This window comes from Trichomycterus rosablanca, chromosome 15 (assembly GCF_030014385.1).
Source record: "Trichomycterus rosablanca isolate fTriRos1 chromosome 15, fTriRos1.hap1, whole genome shotgun sequence".
Classification (NCBI taxonomy): domain Eukaryota; kingdom Metazoa; phylum Chordata; class Actinopteri; order Siluriformes; family Trichomycteridae; genus Trichomycterus; species Trichomycterus rosablanca.
Window position 1 is genome coordinate 18117543 of NC_086002.1, and position 24789 is coordinate 18142331.

General features: G+C 35.5%; 1 protein-coding gene, 2 non-coding genes and 2 pseudogenes across 3 annotated transcripts; all 5 read right to left on the reverse strand.

The window, feature by feature from the left end:
• Positions 1–8423: 8423 nt before the first annotated feature.
• Positions 8424–8497, reverse strand: trnan-guu (transfer RNA asparagine (anticodon GUU)). Its single transcript has one exon. It is a non-coding gene; the product is annotated as a tRNA-Asn (tRNA).
• An 895-nt stretch (positions 8498–9392) lies between these two features.
• On the reverse strand, positions 9393–9501 carry LOC134329650 (5S ribosomal RNA; annotated as a pseudogene).
• Positions 9502–16280: 6779 nt separating this feature from the next.
• trnam-cau (transfer RNA methionine (anticodon CAU)) lies at positions 16281–16353 on the reverse strand. The gene has a single exon. It is a non-coding gene; the product is annotated as a tRNA-Met (tRNA).
• Positions 16354–17717: 1364 nt separating this feature from the next.
• LOC134329766 (5S ribosomal RNA) lies at positions 17718–17836 on the reverse strand (annotated as a pseudogene).
• A 1941-nt stretch (positions 17837–19777) lies between these two features.
• On the reverse strand, positions 19778–22417 carry LOC134328336 (serine/threonine-protein kinase pim-1-like). The gene is made up of 10 exons (XM_063009441.1): positions 22361–22417; positions 22144–22263; positions 21906–21956; positions 21366–21738; positions 21090–21266; positions 20870–20982; positions 20598–20631; positions 20205–20302; positions 19984–20103; positions 19778–19876 (listed from the first exon to the last, which is right to left on the reverse strand). Exons 1-6 carry the CDS (start codon positions 22415–22417, stop codon positions 20876–20878), a joined length of 885 nt encoding a protein of 294 aa, XP_062865511.1. The 3' UTR covers positions 19778–19876; positions 19984–20103; positions 20205–20302; positions 20598–20631; positions 20870–20875.
• Positions 22418–24789: the final 2372 nt, after the last annotated feature.

Sequence of the window (24789 nt, forward strand, 5' to 3'; positions counted from 1 at the left end):
TTATAAATCATCAAATACATTTATAACATTATAAATCATCAAATACATTTATAACATTATAAATCATCAAAAACATTTATAACATTATAAATCATCAAATACATTTAAAACATTATAAATAATCAAATACATTTATAACATTTTAAATCATCAAATACATTTAAAACATTATAAATCATCAAATACATTTATAACATTATAAATCATCAAAAACATTTATAACATTATAAATCATCAAAAACATTTATAACATTATAAATAATCAAATATATTTATAACATTATAAATCCTCAAATACATTTATAACATTATAAATCATCAAATATATTTATAACATTAAAAATCCTCAAATACATTTATAACATTATAAATAATAAATACATTTAGAACATTATAAATAATAAATACATTTAGAACATTATAAATCATCAAATACATTTATAACATTATAAATCATCAAATACATTTATAACATTATAAATCATCAAATACATTTATAACATTATAAATCATCAAATACATTTATAACATTATAAATAATAAATACATTTATAACATTATAAATCATCAAATACATTTATAACATTATAAATCATCAAATACATTTATAACATTATAAATAACAAATACATTTATAACATTATAAATAATCAAATACATTTATAACATTATAAATAATAAATACATTTATAACATTATAAATAATAAATACATTTATAACATTATAAATAATCAAATACATTTATACATTATAAATCATCAAATACATTTATAACATTATAAATCCTCAAATACATTTATAACATTATAAATCATCAAATACATTTATAACATTATAAATCATCAAAAACATTTATAACATTATAAATCATCAAAAACATTTATAACATTATAAATCATCAAAAACATTTATAACATTATAAATCATCAAAAACATTTATAACATTATAAATCATCAAATACATTTATAACATTATAAATCATCAAATACATTTATAACATTATAAATCATCAAAAACATTTATAACATTATAAATCATCAAATACATTTATAACATTATAAATCATCAAATACATTTATAACATTATAAATCATCAAAAACATTTATAACATTATAAATCATCAAAAACATTTATAACATTATAAATCATCAAATACATTTAAAACATTATAAATCATCAAATACATTTAAAACATTATAAATCATCAAATACATTTATAACATTATAAATCATCAAAAACATTTATAACATTATAAATCATCAAAAACATTTATAACATTATAAATAATCAAATACATTTATACCATTATAAATCCTCAAATACATTTATAACATTATAAATCATCAAATACATTTATAACATTATAAATCCTCAAATACATTTATAACATTATAAATCCTCAAATACATTAATAACATTATAAATAATAAATACATTTAGAACATTATAAATAATAAATACATTTAGAACATTATAAATCATCAAATACATTTATAACATTATAAATCATCAAATACATTTATAACATTATAAATCATCAAATACATTTATAACATTATAAATCAAATACATTTATAACATTATAAATAATAAATACATTTATAACATTATAAATCATCAAATACATTTATAACATTATAAATCATCAAATACATTTATAACATTATAAATAATAAATACATTTATAACATTATAAATAATCAAATACATTTATAACATTATAAATAATAAATACATTTATAACATTATAAATAATAAATACATTTATAACATTATAAATAATCAAATACATTTATAACATTATAAATAATAAATACATTTATACATTATAAATCATCAAATACATTTATAACATTATAAATCCTCAAATACATTTATAACATTATAAATCATCAAAAACATTTATAACATTATAAATCATCAAATACATTTAGAACATTATAAATCATCAAATACATTTAGAACATTATAAATCATCAAAAACATTTATAACATTATAAATCATCAAATACATTTATAACATTATAAATAATAAATACATTTAGAACATTATAAATAATCAAATACATTTATAACATTATAAATCCTCAAATACATTTATAACATTATAAATCATCAAATACATTTATAACATTATAAATCCTCAAATACATTTATAACATTATAAATAATAAATACATTTAGAACATTATAAATCATCAAATACATTTATAACATTATAAATCCTCAAATACATTTATAACATTATAAATCCTCAAATACATTTATAACATTATAAATCATCAAATACATTTATAACATTATAAATAATAAATACATTTATAACATTATAAATCATCAAATACATTTATAACATTATAAATCATCAAATACATTTATAACATTATAAATAATCAAATACATTTATAACATTATAAATAATAAATACATTTATAACATTATAAATAATAAATACATTTATAACATTATAAATAATAAATACATTTATAACATTATAAATAATCAAATACATTTATAACATTATAAATAATAAATACATTTATACATTATAAATCATCAAATACATTTATAACATTATAAATCCTCAAATACATTTATAACATTATAAATCATCAAAAACATTTATAACATTATAAATCATCAAATACATTTAGAACATTATAAATCATCAAATACATTTAGAACATTATAAATCATCAAAAACATTTATAACATTATAAATCATCAAATACATTTAGAACATTATAAATAATAAATACATTTATAACATTATAAATAATCAAATACATTTATAACATTATAAATAATAAATACATTTATACATTATAAATCATCAAATACATTTATAACATTATAAATAATCAAATACATTTATAACATTATAAATCCTCAAATACATTTATAACATTATAAATAATAAATACATTTATAACATTATAAATAATCAAATACATTTATAACATTATAAATAATAAATACATTTATAACATTATAAATAATAAATACATTTATAACATTATAAATAATCAAATACATTTATAACATTATAAATCATCAAAAACATTTATAACATTATAAATCATCAAATACATTTAGAACATTATAAATAATAAATACATTTAGAACATTATAAATAATCAAATACATTTATAACATTATAAATAATAAATACATTTATACATTATAAATCATCAAATACATTTATAACATTATAAATAATCAAATACATTTATAACATTATAAATCCTCAAATACATTTATAACATTATAAATCCTCAAATACATTTATAACATTATAAATCATCAAATACATTTATAACATTATAAATCCTCAAATACATTTATAACATTATAAATAATAAATACATTTAGAACATTATAAATCATCAAATACATTTATAACATTATAAATCATCAAATACATTTATAACATTATAAATCATCAAATACATTTATAACATTATAAATCATCAAATACATTTATAACATTATAAATCATCAAATACATTTATAACATTATAAATCATCAAATACATTTATAACATTATAAATAATAAATACATTTATAACATTATAAATAATAAATACATTTATAACATTATAAATAATAAATACATTTATAACATTATAAATAATCAAATACATTTATAACATTATAAATCATCAAATACATTTATAACATTATAAATAAGAAATACATTTATAACATTATAAATAATAAATACATTTATAACATTATAAATAATAAATACATTTAGAACATTATAAATCATCAAATACATTTATAACATTATAAATAATCAAATACATTTATAACATTATAAATAATCAAATACATTTATAACATTATAAATAATCAAATACATTTATAACATTATAAATAATAAAGATTGTTAGTAAATGTTAAACTGAGATCTGATGCTAAAGTCCTGTAACGTGATTCATCCTGCATTCATCATTTCCTGCTCACACTGATCTGCATGAGCACAATACAAGCTTTCACTGTATGATGCTTCATCCCAGCTGCCTCTGATTCTATTCAATACAAATCTTATTTTACTCAAGATAAAAAATATCTTACTGAGATCATCTTTATCTTCAGCTTCTTCCTTCTTCACAGGCTTCATCTGGAAACCTCCACACTGTTGGTCCTCTGGGGTGACGTGTTCCTCAGGGATCGAGGTTCCTTCACCTGAAACTTTGTTTGTTTGTTTTGTGAAGAAAAAAATAATACGTTTGTTATTGTTGGTAGTAACGACCAACTTCTTTATTAAGCACTTAAGTTAGAACTAACAGACACGTACTTCTATACTATCTGTCAAAAAAGACGACCCATACAACCCCCCAAAAAAATACTTGGGACAATATGGAAAATGGAAAATAATAAAACACAGAGTTTCTTATATTGACTTTGACTTTTATTTGATGTCAGACAGGATGAAGCTGAGATATTCCTGCATTTCAGGTCTGCAACACATTCCAAAAAAGTTGGGACCGTTCTTTATTGGGGACAGGTCAGGACTGTAGGCAGGCCAGTCCAGTACCTGTACCCTCTTCTTCCACAGCCACACCTTCGTAATGAGTGCAGCAGGTGGATTTGCATCATCTTGTTAAAAAATGCTGGACATCCCTGGAAAAGACGACGTCTTGAAGGCAGCACGTGTTGCTGATAACAGTCTGGATCCTTTTCGTCTTTGGTCCGGATCACATGCTGTCCATTTTTCCATAAAAAGACCTGAAATGCTGATTTATCTGACCACAATAGATGTTTCCATCTTTGTGCAAGATGGCGGCACAAGCACCCGAGCGTCTCATCAGGCTTAGCGATCTAGTGGTTATTGCCAATTTACTGTGTTATCACTTGAATCACTCCTGCTGACCTGGAAAACCTGCTTATAATGTGTAAATCCTTTATAACCAGTCTAGTCTACACACTGTACAGTCAGCATGATCTGTTTAATATTCTTTACTTCTGTCTCCTCATTTCACTCACCTGCTCACTTATGCACTAAAATACACAAATATTACAAATGATGAGAAATGATTTAATAAAAACATTATAAAAATATCTTACTGAGTTCATCTGTATCTTCAGGTTCTTCCTTCTTCACAGGCTTCATCTGGAAACCTCCACACTGTTGGTCCTCTGAGAAGAGCAGTTCCACAGAAGCAACAAGTTCCGGAGGGATTAAAGTGACTTCACCTGAAATTCATCAATATGAGAAGAAGAAACTCAACAACTGGAGGAAACTGAAGGTTGTGGGTTTGATTTTCAATCACAAATAAATCCTAGTTAGATTAAAACTGAAATCCAGACTGGAGTGTAGCAGCACAGGACAGTACGGTACAGTACAGGTTCTAATCCCACTATCCACATTCTCTTATTACTGATTAGTGACTCCAATACTAACTGTACTGTACTATACCATACTGTACTGTACCATACTGTACTATACCATACTGTACCATACCACACTTTACTGTACCATACTGTACTGTACCATGCTGTACCGTACCACACTGTATGGTACCACACTGTACTGGCATCATGCTCCACATTTACTTACAGGAGAAATCATCATCATCTTCATCCTCCTCCTTTTGTATTATTTTCTTCTGGAATACGTCATGTTGTAGATCCACAGGGGTGACGTCTCCCTCTTCTGCTGACTGCATTATTAAAGCTCTAAAAGACAGACAGACAGTCAGATGTGCTGTATTCATAATGAAAGGTTTTTCATCCCATTATTTTAAATTCCTACAGTAAAATTATCTAAAAATCACAAGATTAGTACTAGAGTAAATGTTCTTTATGATCACAGGGGGTGACACCTGACAACAATTTGATTTCAAATTTTTGATTTTCAAAAAGTGGTATTAACACAATCGAACAGACACTTCACATGAGTTTGAGATCCGATCACAACAAATTCCTCCAGTAAAAATGTCTGAAATGTATTTCGTTAATAACAGAGTCGATGCTCTTCTTGAACTGAGTGGATTTTGTGCATCAGAACACGGTAAATAATGTTTATTAAACTGTAAACAGAAGTTTTACCCTCGGGTACCGTAATACACGGTTTAGACGCGCAGTAAACAGTTTACTTTATCGAGCTAGTACACAATTAAAGACGCTAGCTTACACTTTTCACCTGACTGTGACTATAAAAGTCTACAAACCACCTGTAAATAGTGATGTTACCCTTGAACCTGAAGCTTCGATACGTGCATTAAAAAAACGACACGCGTTGCTTTGAATCACTGTGTCGGTGCTTGATTCGTTTTACAATGATCACGTGACCAATCACATCCGAAGCTTCATTTCGGCACACGACCACGTGACTGCTTCAGGGAAAGATTCAAAAGCAGCGAATCCTGGTTTGCGCTTCCAGGGTCGTTTTTGTATAAATTAACAGAATAATAACATGACAAAGTGAAAGCAGCAACAGTGGGAATGTAATAAGAATAACAACAGTATAGTTTTTAAGTGTGCCTCATCAAGATGTGTTCTGAGTGTATTCTATATGTATTTAGAGTATATTATTGTTTAATGTGTTGTAATACATTACATTACTTAATTCAACTATTACATTACAGTATCCTGCCAAACCATGAATGTATGTACACCTCAGCAAATATATTATGAAGACATTTAGTTTTATCCGTTTTTATTTAAAGATCAAATGTCATGACTGTTTTAATGCACTGGAACAGTTTTTAAAGCTGTAAAAACCCTTGTCCACTAGATACACAAAGCACTTTGAGCTTTTGGCCACCAGATGTCGCTAATGTTCACCATGTTATGAAGCTTCGAGTAATGAACCCTTTTTTGATACAGTTAAGAGGAAAGCTTCAGTGCTTCAGAAAGCTTCGGTTTGCCATCACTACCTGTAAACAAAGTTTAAAAATATCACGTGTTTATATAAAAATGTGAGATTTAATCATGAAGAAACTCAATCAGTTCCGCTCAATTCATTCATTTAGATGGATCGATTCAAATGAATCGGTTCATCAGTACTGAATCATGTGTGATGCTAACAGTTAGCGGAGCAGATAATAGTTTGTGTGTTTGAATGAAAGTTAAATGAGAGTTAAAGCTCCTCAAATCCTCACAATGATGTTTTATTATGAACTCTAGTTTTATTATTGATTAGAATGTAGTTATAATGAAATATAAGGGTTATAATTAAATACATATTTTACTTACAGATGAGGCTCTACAGTACAAACACAGCAGCTTCTTGTTCTTATGATGATTAATGGCGGATGGCAGAACAACTTAAGACGCAGCAGCGCCACCAACTGGACTGGAGTTAAACAGCAGCTCAGCAATAATAAATCTCCACTAGCACATCTGTATCTCTCTATTGCCAAGGAGTTAATGTGTGTTTATATCACTTCATGTATCTATACGTATCTATTCTATTAATATTCATAAGCATGCACACACACACACACATACACACACACACATACACACATGCTTCCACATTCACATGTTTTTGCTGTATGTGTTATGTACGTAGATAATATTTAGGTGATTTGATGTATTTTTTATGTTGTTGAGCTTTGAATGTTATTTTTGCTTCACTGTATGTACGGTGCATCATTAAACTGTTATACATTATTTTATTCTATTTTGTTAGATGAGATGGTTTGTTTTTGTATTTTAAAGGACAGCTAACGATAGTGATCCGACTCTTTTAAGTATTGTGTAAACATATAAAATGTTGACTTCATCAAAAAGAATCGACTCCCTTAGCTTCCAACTGCTCATTGCTGAGTACAATCAAATTAGTGAATCGACTCTTTCGAGTCTATTCCTGTCGTTTCACTTAAAGAACCGGATTAGGGAATCGACTCGTTTGATTCATTTGAACGCGCAGACTCACTCGCTCTCCCGCTGTGCGCTTCTCAAACTGAACTGCGTCTTTCTGTACATGAGGAAGAAATCTATGTAGAGATCTCAAATAACATGAACCTGAAGGTCTGAACTTACATTGTAGAAAAGAAAAACAAGCCAGTAGCAGCAGTGTGCACATTAAACCATTTACAGAAGGGTCATTAAGTTTAGTAAATTGAGATAATGGCATGTTTCTGACCTGAATGAGAGGGGACAATGTTTGAAGTCCAGGTTAATAGGACCTGCTAGTTAGAGAAGAATCACTTGTTTATTAGTTTAAGTCCAAAAGTGTGTGTGGCCCGTACGGGGATCGAACCCGCGACCTTGGCGTTATTAGCACCACGCTCTAATCAACTGAGTGTTACACATCTAGGACACACGATGTTGTAGCAGATATATCCTGTGAAAACAGGAGAAATAAAGACACAGGAGAACAGTAGTTGTGCTTCGTGGACTACACAGTGTTGTGTCTCATATCCGTTTGATCAACAGGCAGGTTGTGCAATAAAAGACACTCGTCCCTGGGTGGACTCGAACCACCAACCTTTCGGTTAACAGCCGAACGCGCTAACCGATTGCGCCACAGAGACACGCGCAGCTCTTTCACATGAGTGAACACACGAGTCACATGACTTGCTAATGTTTACTTCATGCTAATAAACAGTATAACATTTTACTTACGTGTCCAGCCCTGCTACACAAACTGTCATTTTTGTCCCTGTTAAAAACTTTAGCTTAGTTAAAGCAAATAAAGACACATTTAAAATGTTCATCTTTTATTACAGGTTTAAAGTTGCATAAAACAAATGTTTGTACAAATAATATAAAACCAAAGTACAAAATAAACATTTCACTTATTTTAATGATCTCAGAAATTACTCAGTTTTAAAGGTCAAGGGCAGCAGCATTTAGATCAGAACATCTATTAACATTAAATATCACTAAAGAGGAAATCCTGAACACAGCAGTGTAAACCTTTCATTTAAATAAAGTAAAGTTACATAGTTGATGCATGGTAAAAAGAACCTCACAGCTCAGCACAATGGTTAAACTGCACAACCCAACAAGGTAAAATAACCCATCATGTGTTCTGTCCAATATTTACACAGTGCTGTGTTGCCATATAGCACTTTTTCACCTGCATTCGGCCTTTTCTTTCCTGTATACCAAAAACAGTCGCCATTGCAGGTCTACAACACGTTACAAAAACACTTTGGACAAAAGAGCCATAAACACTCTTTAATTTTTATATATTATAAAATCTGTACCCAAGCAACAAGCTGTAATATATTTCTAGCAGCACTAGATGAAGACGATGTCTGTACAACATTTTGAACTTCACTTTAAAAGTCAGTTGAATGTGTTTTACTGTAGTAAGAATGAAAGTTTGAGCTGATCTTTGTGTCATTGTGTAGCTTTGATGAAGAACAGCTGGGTCAGTGTGTAACAGGAGGTTTGGAGTGAAGGTGGGTGTGTGTGGATAAAAGCTTCCAGCACCTGGTATTCCCAGGCGGTCTCCCATCCAAGTACTAACCAGGCCCGACCCTGCTTAGCTTCCGAGATCACGTGTTCTCAGGGTGGTGTGGCTGTAAGAGAGAGACGCTGTTAACAAGCTGCTTCTTCTAGACGTCCGTCGTTCAGCCTTATAAATAAATAAATAAATAAGTAATTAAAACCTTAACATTGTTTAGGTTCATTAAATGTCAGGTGTTTTTTATGTAAACACAAATCTTAAAAGGACAGCTAATGAATTGTGTTTATTGATAAATAGTGGTCTTGTTAGGGTTTTACTCTTTATGTTAATATTAATTAAAAAAATAATAAATAATAATGAAATAATAATAAGTCAGAAGGAAAGATTTATGGTGTTTAGGGAAATTCACATCTTTAAAAGCACCACGTCTTGTTAAACTCTCATGAGTTTTGCTCAATAAAATGCCAATAAAACAGACACAGAGTTTCTTACATTTACACTGATTCTTATTCCACAGATATTTCATGTTTTATCTGGTCAACTGTTATGATTTAAGAATAAATAAAAGCTGATGCTTTTAACCTCATACTTTCCTAATCCTTTTTTCTACACGGTCTACATTTCTTTTAGTCTTCTGCCATGTGCAGTGCAAGAATTCACTAAATTACACAGCAGTTCTCTTTTTATTTATTTATTTATTTATTTTTGCCATTTTCAAAATTGATTGTAAGCATTTATAAAGGTCATGCCACGTTCATTAGGTGAAATGAAGCCAGAAAAACAGGGTGATATTCTCACTTTCAGAGATCAAATTACTCAGGTTAGAAAGTCCTGAAACACAGAACATGCTCACCTGACTCTCTCTCAGCCATGCTACCATTAATCATTAAGGGGTGTGTGGCCCATACGGGGATCAAACCCACGACATTGGCGTCATTAGCATCACACTCTAACCAACTGAGCTAACCGACCAGTATATATACAGTGTATCACAAAAGTGAGTACACCCCTCACATTTCTGCAGATATTTAAGTATATCTTTTCATGGGACAACACTGACAAAATGACACTTTGACACAATGAAAAGTAGTCTGTGTGCAGCTTATATAAGAGTGTAAATGTATTCTTCCCTCAAAATAACTCAATATACAGCCATTAATGTCTAAACCACCGGCAACAAAAGTGAGTACACCCCTTGGTGAAAGTTCTTGAAGTGTCAATATTTTGTGTGGCCACCATTATTTCCCAGAACTGCCTTAACTCTCCTGGGCATGGAGTTTACCAGAGCTTCACAGGTTGCCACTGGAATGCTTTTCCACTCCTCCATGACGACATCACGGAGCTGGCGGATATTCGAGACTTTGCGCTCCTCCACCTTCCGCTTGAGGATGCCCCAAAGATGTTCTATTGGGTTTAGGTCTGGAGACATGCTTGGCCAGTCCATCACCTTTACCCTCAGCCTCTTCAATAAAGCAGTGGTCGTCTTAGAGGTGTGTTTGGGGTCATTATCATGCTGTAACACTGCCCTGCAACTCAGTTTCCGGAGGGAGGGGATCATGCTCTGCTTCAGTATTTCACAGTACATATTGGAGTTCATGTGTCCCTCAATGAAATGTAACTCCCCAACACCTGCTGCACTCATGCAGCCCCAGACCATGGCATTCCCACCACCATGCTTGACTGTAGGCATGACACACTTATCTTTGTACTCCTCACCTGATTGCCGCCACACATGCTTGAGACCATCTGAACCAAACAAATTAATCTTGGTCTCATCAGACCATAGGACATGGTTCCAGTAATCCATGTCCTTTGTTGACATGTCTTCAGCAAACTGTTTGCGGGCTTTCTTGTGTAGAGACTTCAGAAGAGGCTTCCTTCTGGGGTGACAGCCATGCAGACCAATTTGATGTAGTGTGCGGCGTATGGTCTGAGCACTGACAGGCTGACCCCCCACCTTTTCAATCTCTGCAGCAATGCTGACAGCACTCCTGCGCCTATCTTTCAAAGACAGCAGTTGGATGTGACGCTGAGCACGTGCACTCAGCTTCTTTGGACGACCAATGCGAGGTCTGTTCTGAGTGGACCCTGCTCTTTTAAAACGCTGGATGATCTTGGCCACTGTGCTGCAGCTCAGTTTCAGGGTGTTGGCAATCTTCTTGTAGCCATGGCCATCTTCATGTAGCGCAACAATTCGTCTTTTAAGATCCTCAGAGAGTTCTTTGCCATGAGGTGCCATGTTGGACCAGTATGAGAGAGTGTGAGAGCTGTACTACTAAATTGAACACACCTGCTCCCTATGCACACCTGAGACCTAGTAACACTAACAAATCACATGACATTTTGGAGGGAAAATGACAAGCAGTGCTCAATTTGGACATTTAGGGGTGTAGTCTCTTAGGGGTGTACTCACTTTTGTTGCCGGTGGTTTAGACATTAATGGCTGTATATTGAGTTATTTTGAGGGAAGAATAAATTTATGCTGTTATATAAGCTGCACACAGACTACTTTTCATTGTGTCAAAGTGTAATTTTGTCAGTGTTGTCCCATGAAAAGATATACTTAAATATCTGCAGAAATGTGAGGGGTGTACTTACTTTTGTGATACACTGTATGTGTAATGTATGTGTGTGTGTTCAATTCCCAGGTGGAGCGGTCGGGGTTCTTTCTATGTGGAGTTTGCATGTTCTCCCTGTATCTGTGTGGATTTCCTCCGGATGCTTCGGTTTCCTCCCACAGTCCATAGATGTGCAAGTGAGGTAAATTGGAGATACTAAATTGTCCATGACTGTTTGATATTAAAACTTGAACTGATGAATCTTGTGTAATGAGTAAATAGCGTTTCTGTCGTGAATGTAACCAAAGTGTAAAACATGATGTTAAAATCCTAATAAAACATAAAACAAACTTAACATATCTGACTGAATATATTAGCAATTTACCCTCAATCTTTTGATAAAGTGTAAAAAAGTTTTGTTTGCCAATATATCAATAAGTTATCTTTTATTCATTATCAAATGTTATGTCAGACCATCATACATTTTCCTGTCAATTGATTAATTAGATGTTACAGTATTAACATGTCTTTCTCCAAAAAAACATATTTGTTGTAAATGCGAGGAGGAACTTTAATATTTTTTTATTCGTATGTTTATTATAGCAGGTTATCAAGACTTAAAGTCATTACAGAATTTATCAGTGTCAAGCTGGCAGCAATGGGGTAGCAAATCCATATTAAAAAAAAATCCATTTTAAGTTAAATGTAAAAAGATTTTATTTCAAGTCTTTTTAACACCATTCAAGTGGTCTATTCATCATGAAATGAATGCTAAACAACTGCCAGATTCACAAAACGTGAGAAACAGCAAAAACTGTTTTACACACTCAATGTAGAAGCACTTTGTAGTTCAACAATTACTGACTGTAGTCTATCTGGTTCTCTACATGCTTTGTTAGCCCCTTTCACTCTGTTCTTTAATGGTCAGGACTTCCACAAAGCAGGTATTACTTAGGTGGTGGATCATTCTCAGCACTGCAGTGACACTGACATGGTGGTGGTATGTTAGTGTGTGTTGTGCTGGTTTGAGTGGATCAGATACAGCAGTGCTGCTGGAGTTTTTAAACACCTCAGTCAGTGCTGGACTGAGAATCGTCCACCAACCAAAAATATCCAACCAACAGCGCCCCGTGGGCAGTGTCCTGTGACCACTGATGAAGGTCTAGAAGATGACCAACTAAAAAAAGCAGCAATAGATGAGCGATCGTCTCTGACTTTACATCTACAAGGTGGAACAACTAGGTAGGAGTGTCTAATAGAGTGGACAGTGAGTATAGGACATGGTATTTAAAAACTCCAGCAGCACTGCTGTGTCTGATCCACTCATACCAGCACAACACACACTAACACACCACCACTATGTCAGCGTCACTGCAGTGCTGAGAATCATCCACCACCTAAATAATACCTGCTCTGTGGTGGTGCTGGTCATCAAGAACAGAAAGGAGTCTAACACAGTATAGAAAGAAACAAATGAACTACAGTCTGTAATTGTAGAACTGATAAAATAATGTAGATAGAAAGTTTACATATAAAAGGTATGTTTACATAATGAAGAGGCTTTTGTTGGCTTTTTATGCTTTTGTTTAAAAACAGAAAGAGTATAAACTATAATATATATTTACAATATTTAAATGTGCACGTTCTTTAAAAAAATTGCAGACAAAAACGAATGTTTAGCTCCATCCATTGACAACTGGTCCAACCTCACGATACAGTAAACAGCTGATTTATGCTCCCAGAAATGGACATAGCGATCACTGTGTCGTACAACTTATGCTCTTTTACCCGCAGGATGCAGCGTTCAACATGAACCCTGAGAATGTTCCGATCCACCCCGATCTTGTTTTTGAAAAGGCAAAACCTTCTTACTAATTTTAGAACTCAAACTCTATATATTCGCCGCTATACGACACGTTGTGTTTAGAAACTTGCCGGTGTTTAGAACAAACCGGAAGCTAGACTGCCCGACTAACACTAAACGGAAACGCATCACAGAGCTTGCGTGCATAGAGCCTATTAAACTCTTCTGTTTGTGTCTCGTTTTGCCGATCGTGTTTGTGCTCCTTATTTCTCGATATTATCGATACCAACGTTGGTATTGGTATCGGATCGATACTAGTGTGATGGGATCAATACTTTAGTTTTTCTTTTTATTTTAGTTTTTAGATTTTATGGAAATAATAGTGTAAACTATAAGTATAGATGCACCTTATGCACTTTGCGCACCCTAGGCAAATGAATCAGAGCATGTAGTGAGGCTCTTATTCCGTGTTTTGGTGAATGAGAGCTCTTTTCTTTTGACTTTGTGCTTATAAATGTAAAAAGAATAGCATCATTTTTTTATTTTAAATCAACAAGGAAACATACGTATATTCGGTCACTACACACAACACAACTATGAGTGGTGATACTCCATGATGGTAACGTTGTGAGAGAGTAAAGCACCAGAAACAAGAAATTGGAACGCTTTAAACAACTGAATTTATTTACAACCCTTCTGAGAGCAGCTACTTAGAAAAAAAAATGTATTACGAATATACACATAAAGGTCATGAAAATTCATTCAGATCTAGCAATTTAATGATGCATCTACCTTAATTATTAAAAAGTATCGGTATTGGATCGATATCGGCGATACTGGCCCTGTATTTACTTGGTATCGGATCGATACCAAATTTTGCAGTATCGCACAACACTAGCATCAAGTAATCACTCAGCTCAGCTTTGGTTTCGTCCTCTTGTGACTGGGGGGGTGGATGGAGGGGGCACGTTCTGCTTCTAACAATATGGACTACAATTCCCATGCTCCCACGGGCTGTCATGTGACTATCACATGTCCCGGTCAGCCAATCTTGATCACGCTCATCAGCTCCGGAATTTTGATTCAGTTCGGCTGTGTTTGATTCAGTGAATCTTAATGAAACTCTTCTGTTTGTGTCTCGTTTTGCCGATCGTGTTTGTGCTATTTTTTTTCTTAATCTAACCGTTACCGTGTATGACACTTGTTGACTTCTTTTAACTGTTTTAGTCTATCTGGTTTTAGACTAAACCTGATTTTGTACACTGTTTTGCCCTTTTGATATTAAACTTTCCCTGATTTAAATTCCATGAGTGTCTGGTCACTTTCTGCCTCGTGACATGTTGGTATTTTAATTAAAATATAAAGTATGTAAACAATCGTGATTGTCTCATTTCTAACATCGTGTGAAAACGTTCATGCAAATGAACCAAATTAATCGTGAAAATCGCCCAGCACTAGTTTGATTCTCATCCAGTTCTTGATGCTTACATTTAGATTCTGCTTTTCAATATTATTATCAGATGTCTCACTGTAAATAGAACAGGTAGTGACCATACACTTACAGTCAGAAGGGTGTGAGTTTGATTCTCATCCAGTTCGTGATGCTCACATTCAGATTCTGCTTTTCAACATTGTGCCTAAACTACAACTACAAAAACTGTCAGATTCAGTCTAGCGCGTTAGCGCAGTAGGTAGCACGTCAGTCTCATAATCTGAAGGTCGTGAGTTTGATCCTCACACGGGCCAAGGAAGTTGAGGGATCATTGTAGTTACTGTGCCCAATCCAGTGTTTCTCAAAGTGAGTGGCATGACAGGGGAGCCAAGTCTGATGGGCGGAGAAATGAAGTACAAAACCAATGCTTTAACATCAGAATCTTTTTTTTACGGTGAATAATAAGCAAACTGCTTTCAGGTTGGCAGTATTCATTCTGATAGAGAGTCTAGATCAGGGGTGCACACTACGTCGATCGCACAGTACACGCTGGTATATCATTCCTCATTCAAACAGGTCAGCGTGACTGACATGAAATGTGGCCACTGTTTCTTTAATTTGCGGTTTGTTACCATAACTACGCCTCAGCACGTCTAATCACTGCTAATCTAGAAAGTTTTCATTTAGCCAGTTTGCTGACAGAGACATTTTAACCCCAAAATCTGACATTCTTATGAAACGCTGCACTTAGATAAGACAAGACACTTAAATTACTAATATAGACAATTTCACTGGATCCTGTAAAAACTACATTTCTACAACTCTACATGAAAAGGTGCTGTAACCATAAACAAATTAGATAGTAAAGCAATAAGGCACCAGAGACCGTGCACTACTGCTATGATTTTATCACGGGGGAAGTTATCTTTAACATGAAACCCATCTGCAAACTGGGCTTAGATCAGAATCTAAATTCTAAAACTCACACCCTTCTGACTGTAAATGAATGTTTGCTACCTGTTTTATTTATGATGAAAGTCACTAAATGACATGAAACCAGTCTGCTAACTGGGCTTGGATTAGGCACAGTGACTAAATGAGGCCTTGCCCCGTGTGAGGATCGAACTCACGACCTTCAGATTATGAGACTGACACGCTACCTACTGCGCTAACGAGGCTGACAGCAACAGGGCTAGACTGAATCTGGCAGTTTTTGTAGTTGTAGTTTAGGCACAATATTGAAAAGCAGAATCTAAATGTAAGCATCAAAAACTGGTTGAGAATCAAACTTACACCCTTCTGACTGTAAGTGTATGGTCACTACCTGTTCTATTTACAGTGCTGATGAAAGTCACTAAATGACATGAAACCAGTCTGCTAACTGGGCTTAGATTAGGCACAGTAACTAAACTGGTACATCAAGGTCCTTGCCCCATGTGAGGATCGAACTCATGACCTAAATGTAAGCATCAACTGGATGAGAATCAAATAGGGCTGCACGATATATCATTTCAGCATCGTCATCGCAATGTGTGCATGCGCAATAGTCACATCGCAGGACGTGCGATGTCACTTCATGCAAATTAAATCAAATTCGTCATGCTACAAATTTTTTGCTGCTTGAACTAAAATTCATAACTTCTAATTTTCCATGACATATCTACCAGTGTGTTCAAAAACCTAGTGAGCTAGTTAGCGATTCCATCAGGTTTCGCGTTTAGCATTTAGCATCTTGCCATTAAAAACTGTGGAATGAGGTGGGACGGCACTAACAAGTCAATATAACCTCTCGATTCATGTACAGAAAACTGTTTCATTTGCTGACAAGCCCAAACTTGCAAATAAAAACACTCGTTAAAAATCAATAATTATTTATTTACTTTTAAAAAATAACTTCCTGTCCGCACCGTCAGCCATGTTTATTTTTCTGTGAGAGAAGATATGCCGCAATGAATTCTGGGATTGCCTTCATCACTAGGGACGCTTCAGATTCTCACTCGTTCTTAAGTAAAAATAACATTGAAATATTAAGATGCCTCAGTAGTGAGCTTAGTAACTAAGGCATCTCGGATTTTGAACAGGTGTATTAGGTGTACTACTTGAAGAGGTTTTGATTGTGAAATAAAATAATAAATGACCAATTTTGTCAATCCTGTTAATTCCCTCATGTGATATTGAAGCTTTCTTAGTTTAATGCTCAGTTTCAACCCAGTACAAAGATGTAGCTTGTCATAATCTTTTGTATCCTTTGTAGGCACCACCCTTTTTCACAGATGAGCCCTTTATTTAGAGTAAGATATTATTAATAATGTGGTGAAAATTTGTGCACTTTTTTTAATATTGCAATATACATATCGCAGGGAAAAGAAAAATCACAATGTCAGTTTTTTCCAATATCATACAGGCAGGATGGATAAGTGTTTTACTCAGAATGAAAGTGTCAGCTGGCCTTTTTCTTCACGTATTGCTTTGATGATGATGAAGAAAAAAGAAAATGTTCGGCTCCTCCAGCAGGAGGTTGAAGTAAAGATGTGTGATGAAAAGCTTCCAGCACCTGGTATTCCCAGGCGGTCTCCCATCCAAGTACTAAACAGACCCTACCCTGCTTAGCTTCCGAGATCTGACAAGATCAGGCGTTCTCAGGGTGGTATGGTTGTAAGTGAGAGATCCTACAAATAGCTTCACGTTTCTAGTCGTCCATCCTTCAGCCTTTCACTTCGCGAGGTTTAGTCTTTATTTTTCTTTTATTCTACACGCCCCGTTTTAAAATGCGTTCGATAGTCGCAAAACACAACAAGAACAACACACACCACACAGCTGCTAAACCCCTTTTCACCTCAACTGCTCATTTCATGCCTCTTTAACATCTTACAAGAACACTTGGGACGGGGGAGCCTTTATAAACTAATCAAGCTCGCAGTTCATTCTTTTATAGACGGTGGTGTTTATGCTTTTGCACTTCAACCCAGGACAAGATAGTGTTTACTTTTTCTGAAGAGCAGAGACTAATGGTACCATCTCAAATTATATCCACCGCCCTATGTAGTGCACTATGATATGATAGATAACTACTTATTAATCATTCAGTGACTGCTAAAAGAAATGGTTTGTACTGTTAGGAAGTACCCCAAGTAGGGCATAGGCGACATTTGAGATGGGCCCACAGTCTCCTCCTAAACGGCGTTACTAACGAAGCAGAGGCTCTGAACTCTAACTCACCTTCTTTGCTCTTTGGCTATGCTGTAGTTCCTCACTGCCAAACAGGTTGTCCAGTTTCCTGCACTTTCCTGCATCTGTTTGCAGCTTTTTTTTTTTTTTTTTTTTAAATCACGGTGCTTTTTCTGCACCTCCTTTATGCTTTTTCGACCCTTTCTCCATCTCGCACTCATTCATAGTTTTTGTACTGGTGGTTGTGATTACGGTTTATCCTGGGGGAGGGACATTTCTGTGATTGGCCAATGGACATGCAGTGAGGATACTGTGGTGGGCCAATGCACACTTCAGGATTATTTAAAACAGAATGTATTTTTCACTTCCTCAGCGAAAACTCCCGACCCTCCCGATGACCAGTCCATCCCTGACCCTGGTGCATTTCAGACCCAGCAACACCTTTAGTCACCTTTAGATAAACACTGCTTCATCCCAGGGACAAGAGACTTCACACCAATTGGTCAGCCACCCATAAAGCCCTCCTAGTCAGTTTAACCCCAATTCACACCTGGCAGGGTGGGGCAACGACTCTCAAATGAGTAACACCTTGGCTCTTGTGAGCCAAGAAGCAAAAGAGGTCCAACAGAAGAATATTTAAAAGGAATTCTCAGTATGAAATATTCAAACTATGGCTAAAAGTTAGCATATGCAGTGCTTTGCTTGGTGGAACGTGAATCATTTCTAATTAGTTAGTCATTGATGAAGATTTCCGTCTATAATATTTTATCACTTATGTGAACAGTTGCCTGTTCATTTCTGTTCACGTTGTTTAATGACTTATGTGAACAGTTGGGTGTTCTTTTCTGTTTCTGTTGTTAAGCGTGTACAGAACAATGAGAGATCTTTGGACAGACATAAGGAGTGCCAGTGGAAGAGTTCTAAACAACAGTGATGTGCTGGGGAGTTGCACAGTCTTGGATTAAACACATGAAAAGTGTTCCTGTTGATGACCACTGGACTAGAGTTTAGGAGATCAGTGCCTTTATGTTGTGTTTTAAATATTTGTTGTTGGAATGTCAGAACATGTCATATGTAACATGTTTTAATGAACAAAATCAGTTTAGTGAAAAGCTTTTTGTTACATGAGATTAGACCCTCTGCTAAGGTCTAAGGTCAGGTTTACTTTAGTGATTTAGGTGAAATCTTGTTCCCTCGAATGTTGCTGGACAAAATGTGTCTAATTGTCATTTTGATGTGTCAAGGGTCTTTTTGATCATTTCTTTTCATATCCATACATTCTCAGCTGTACAAAACTACAGCTGCAAGAAAAGGTCATTCCAAACTTGTTTAGGATTCATCTACATTTCTGCATCAATTCTTTATAAAATGTGCTCTCCTGTGTTGTGCAAGTCATAAAGTGGGTAAAGAAAATACACACGCCAGTACAAACAGTTTTATTCAATATTTTATTGGTTTTGTTTCATCTCTTGTCTCATACACCACCACAGAGAAGGTCAAAGTGCTTTCAGGACGACAGACGTGGTCGTTGATCTGTAGGGACAAAAAACAATGTGCTGACCGTTAAATGATCATCAACTGCAATCAAGGCACAATACACATGTGTTAAAAGTCTGCAGGTTCCATTCCCAGACACCAACCGTAGATGGTTGTGGTGACTCAAGAACGTTTCATCTTCTGCCAGGTATCAGGGTGCTTGGGCCCAAATCTAATCTGGTTGCTTCTTCCAGTAGGTTAGACTCGTTCATTGATGGGGCTTTCTACAAGACAATTACCCAGAACACACACACACCCATATCAATCATTGATGTTAAATGATGTTAAACTCTTAACTGCCTAAGCCACTTTCTCCAGCACTCACCTTTTTGACCTGGCGTGGTATGTACACGGTGCTGAGGAATGGAGGTGATCTGAACCTCAGCCAGAAACCTCTGGATGTGTTCTTGTAGCAGACCTGGGCTGTGGTGGTGAAAACATAATGTGAGATTGATTTCCCTCATGTGTTAAGGGGATGTTAAGCTAATAATTATCTGAGGGGGGAAACAGATGAAAAGCAGCTTGAAAAACTAAAAAAGTATTATTCAGTCGACTGACTCATCAAGCTGATCCACAAAATGTTGCTGATCTCCAAATCATTCCTGTTGTGTTTTTCTGGTGATCATGCTCTCAGATTACTTTGACATAGCATAAAAGCAATCAGTGGACGGTTTTGTTCATACACATTTAGTCATTGCTTAGTCTCCGATATGCTCACCCATGATTTGTCTGCTACAAACCCGTGCAGGTGCCTGTAAAGTAAAGAAAAAAAAAAAAAAACAGTTTGACATGAGGAATTGTTGTTATAGCTATAAAAATGTATGATTTTATTTGGTTAAAAGTTCTTTACACACCAATTACTAAACTGGTGTCTTTAATGTTATTAGCAAAATGTAACGATGATTCATTGCAACATGTGATCTGGCCTATATGCTAACACAGACTCTTAGCTATATCCATTTAAGTCTATCCTTATGTGTTCTGACTGACCTGGACTTAGTTCCTAAGGATCTCTGGAAACCAGTGGTGCTCCAGGATCATCTCGAGGCTGGGTCTCTTATTCGGATCCTTCGCCAGGCAGCGTCTGATCAGATGACGGCAGGCTGTGCGTGCAGTGATGGGGTCGTTACAACATTGTAATAGAAACTATTTAACATCATTTAAAAAAAACGAAAAGAGACGTGTTTCTTATGTTTCTGCATTTTCTTACCCTTAGACACACCAGCTTTGAAGATCAGGTGTCCAGCAGCGATCTCCCTCTCATTCCAGAATGGCAGCTCTCCACACACTAGAACAAACAAAAGGACGCCCAGGCTCCACACCGTTGCAGCGCAACCATGATACTTACCTTCCTCTATCCATTCAGGTGGGGCGTATAGCATGGTGCCTGAATAAAAGTGAGAGAAACAGGTCTCACACACACGACTTTCCTATGCCATCGCTGTCATCTGTGTGTCATAGCTACTGAACGCCGAGGTACAATTACCTGCAAAACGTCTGTAGGGGGTCGACTTCAGCAAGTCCCCACAGCCAAAGTCTATGAGCTTGACCTCTAAGGTGTGGAAACTGACCAGAAGGTTCTGCTCCTTGATATCCCGATGGAGAACCCCGCGATTACGGCAGTGACAGGCGGCGAGAACCACCTGCCACATGATCATCTGAGCCAGACATTCGGGAAGCGAGCCGTTCCTTCGGTATTCGTAGAGGTCCATGCAGCGGGCGGGTCGCTCCAGGATCAAGACGTAGCACTCGGGCATGTCGAACCATTCCAGGAGCTCCAGGACGTATTTACAGCGAGGTGGCTCGGACACCATCAGCATCAACGCCACCTCTACAGGGAGAGCGTTCTTCTCGCCAAGCTAATATTTGAGCAGACATGGTTAGCATGGGGTTGGAATAGGCAGAGTGACGGTTACATTAGATGCTATTTTGCATTTTAATGCATTATGTCGTTTATAAGATAAGGTTTTTTTATATGGTTGATGCATCTTTGTTATATTTCACAAGTGAAACAAATGTTACTTACAATGGTGATGAATCTGTCACAGCCACTCTTCAGCACAACCTTAATAGCAACCTATAAAACATGCAAAACAAAACGATTCAAATCAGGAACGAATATTACGGGAACGTACTTTACAGCTCGGCCAACAATAACCAAAAGGGCCGTTGGCTTTTTAACTGCAAGTTTGATGACGTGTGTAGTCATTGTAATGATCGACAATTCTCGTGTCACTCTGAGCAGAGCTGAGTAAATATCTCACCTGTTTTCCATCGGCCTCACAAAGTCCTGCAAACACAGAACCGCAGCCTCCTTTCCCCAGAAGCTTTCCCACTCTGTACCGGCTATTGAAGCACTCTGTAAAGCGGGGCGTGTTGTTGATCTGATAGAAACTGCAGTGTTCTCAGTAAAACTCGTGAGCAGTATGATTTAAGCTCTAGAAAATATTTGTTCTATGAAAGTTGTGAGGCTGGACAGACCTTCAGATGGAGCTCTGCCTCTCTGAACCGAGTGCTTTCCTGTAGTCGTGCTCTCATCACCAGCTGTTGTTCACATAAATGTTATTTAATCGCTGTTAGTCAATGATCTCTAACACATCAGATGTACAACAAGTGTATAGAGCTTTACAGAGTCATACGTTACAAATGTTTTATCATTAAATCCTACCAGTTCACGATATCATTGAATGGTTCAGTAAAGCTCTGGCTGACCTGTGTGGATGGAGTCGCTGGAGGAAGTGCTGCTGCTCAGTTCCTCCGGGCTCTCTTCAATGTGTGAGGTCCCTCCAACTGTAGCTTCAACGCTCTCGACTTAAAAGACGTGTTTTGTGTTAGAATCAGCGTTTTATATCGACTTTCAAACAGTCACAGAGTGAATCTTTCAAACCCACCTGAAGTTCCAGAAGCGGATCGTGGACGTAGCGAGTCTCTCTGTGTGTGTTGTGATCCACGTGATTTAGAGGAGCTACTGGATCCTTCCTGTTCTGGGCTCAAATCCACCACCTCATCTGATCGGGAAGTGATGGAGTCATCTGTTCTGTCACCATCGGTGTTAGCAACCATGTTCTGAATGGTTCTGATCCAAGCCTCTCTATTCTCCTCTGAATCAGTCTGCAATACCCAGATCCTACACACACACACACACACACACATACACACATACACACACCCTGAACATGGCACGAATCTACAGCACAACAGAGTGCTCTGGTTTTCATGTCATTTCTATTATAAAGAGAGTAAAATGTTCCTTTTTCAATTCATCTTTCTTTGGCAGAACTGTTGCACAGCCACGCCCTTCAGCGTGTCGTAATAAAAGAAAGAAAATGAATTTTCATGCCTGATGGTACACTGGACTTACTTTGTAGGTGAAACCACCTGGAAGCAGCAACGGCGTCCGATGCTCCTGTAGTGTTTGGCCGTGCACTGGCGTAAATCGGCTATGTCCATCATGCTATTCTGCTGGTTCACAATAGGTTTCTCAAACATTTCGTTACCTCTTATATTCCAGTTTTAAATCAAAGCACAAGCAAAACAACTCAAACTTTAGCAAACGAGTGCTTAAAGCTGACTGTTCAGGAGCAGTTTCTCCTTTTCATGTTGATTTTGATGAAGGCCACCATTGCTACTGATTTTACTTTAGACAAAGGACACGTGACTAACCCTGGATTTCTTCTTGTACATAAGGTGGTTGTCCTGAATCAGGAACCAGCGCCTGAAGGAAAGAAACAGAAACAAAAAGAAATCACAGAAAGAAAACAAGTGCATAGTACTGAAATGGTTCTGCAGGGTTTCACCTGTAACTAATACAATGATATAAATGAGCTTCACATTAAATCATTCAGAGTTGAATCGTCGTGTATTCTGATTTAACAAGCCGTTGATCAGTCTGAGTCAGTAACATGTACAATGTTTAGGAAACGATTGCTGTGATGGTTAAAGGTGTTTAATTAGCCATTCATTTCTACCTAAATGTTTGCTCATCGTGTGTTCTAGCTCTCTACACACCTGTTCCATGTTTTAAATACATTACTGGCCCTCTTCAACAAGTATCCCTCTATAACTATCTGGTTCTCTGCGTCCACGCTGCCCTCCGGTTCGATCTCGCCACCACAGACGTCCTGAAAAGACATCTGAGGACGAACTCCACCGAACGGCCAGCACAGACGTAGACTGGTCAAAAAGCGTCGCATTAGAGAAGGACGGTCGGTAGCACGTCTCTCCTGTTCAGCAGCCATCGTGAGAAATGATGTACAAACACTGAAGGTTCAACTAAACTGAGCTCTCATAGAACACTCAGTGTCATCACAATGATGTCACAAAGGCAGAAGGTCTCAGTGCTGCAGCACAACAGTGGTGATGGTGTACATTTAAATTTCACCATTTGTTAATTTTTCAATATTTTAAATATTAAATATTTTAAATTTTATCCCCCCCCACACACACACACACCTAATTTATAAAAAAATGTCCCTCTTTGATTTTACAGTGTTTATTATTTCTTTTATTTGTGCTGTTAGTGATAATTACTGTAACCTTGCACAACATGTGTATCAAATACATTTACACCAATTATTTTTAGTCAAAGAATAAATAATGAATGATTAGAAACAGCTGCTGAAGAAACACTTTTTAACTTTTTCAAATGCTCCAATCAGTGTTATGAAGGCGGCAGAGAGGAGATGGCTCCATCTGGCCACACTTTAACTCCCTTTGTTTTCACACGTTTGCTCAGCGGCACACACACACACACACACCTGGAACAAAGAAAGGTGATCAGACCTAATCATCAGATCCTCTAGATTGGCAGATCAATGACTTTTAGATACAGTTGAGTCTGTAAACCTTGATTTATTTACATGAATGCACAGATCCTCGATTCCTACCGGAGTTTACTGCCACTCTGTCCG

Coding starts and splice junctions, on each gene's coding strand:
- LOC134328336 (XM_063009441.1), bottom strand. CDS start 22,417: ATGAGAGCACGACTACAGGAAAGCACTCGGTTCAGAGAGGCAGAGCTC. Junction 21,739..21,905: donor GTGACAGATTCATCACCATT/GTAAGTAACATT, acceptor CTCAAATATTAG/CTTGGCGAGAAGAACGCTCT. Junction 21,267..21,365: donor CCCCTACAGACGTTTTGCAG/GTAATTGTACCT, acceptor ACTTTTATTCAG/GCACCATGCTATACGCCCCA.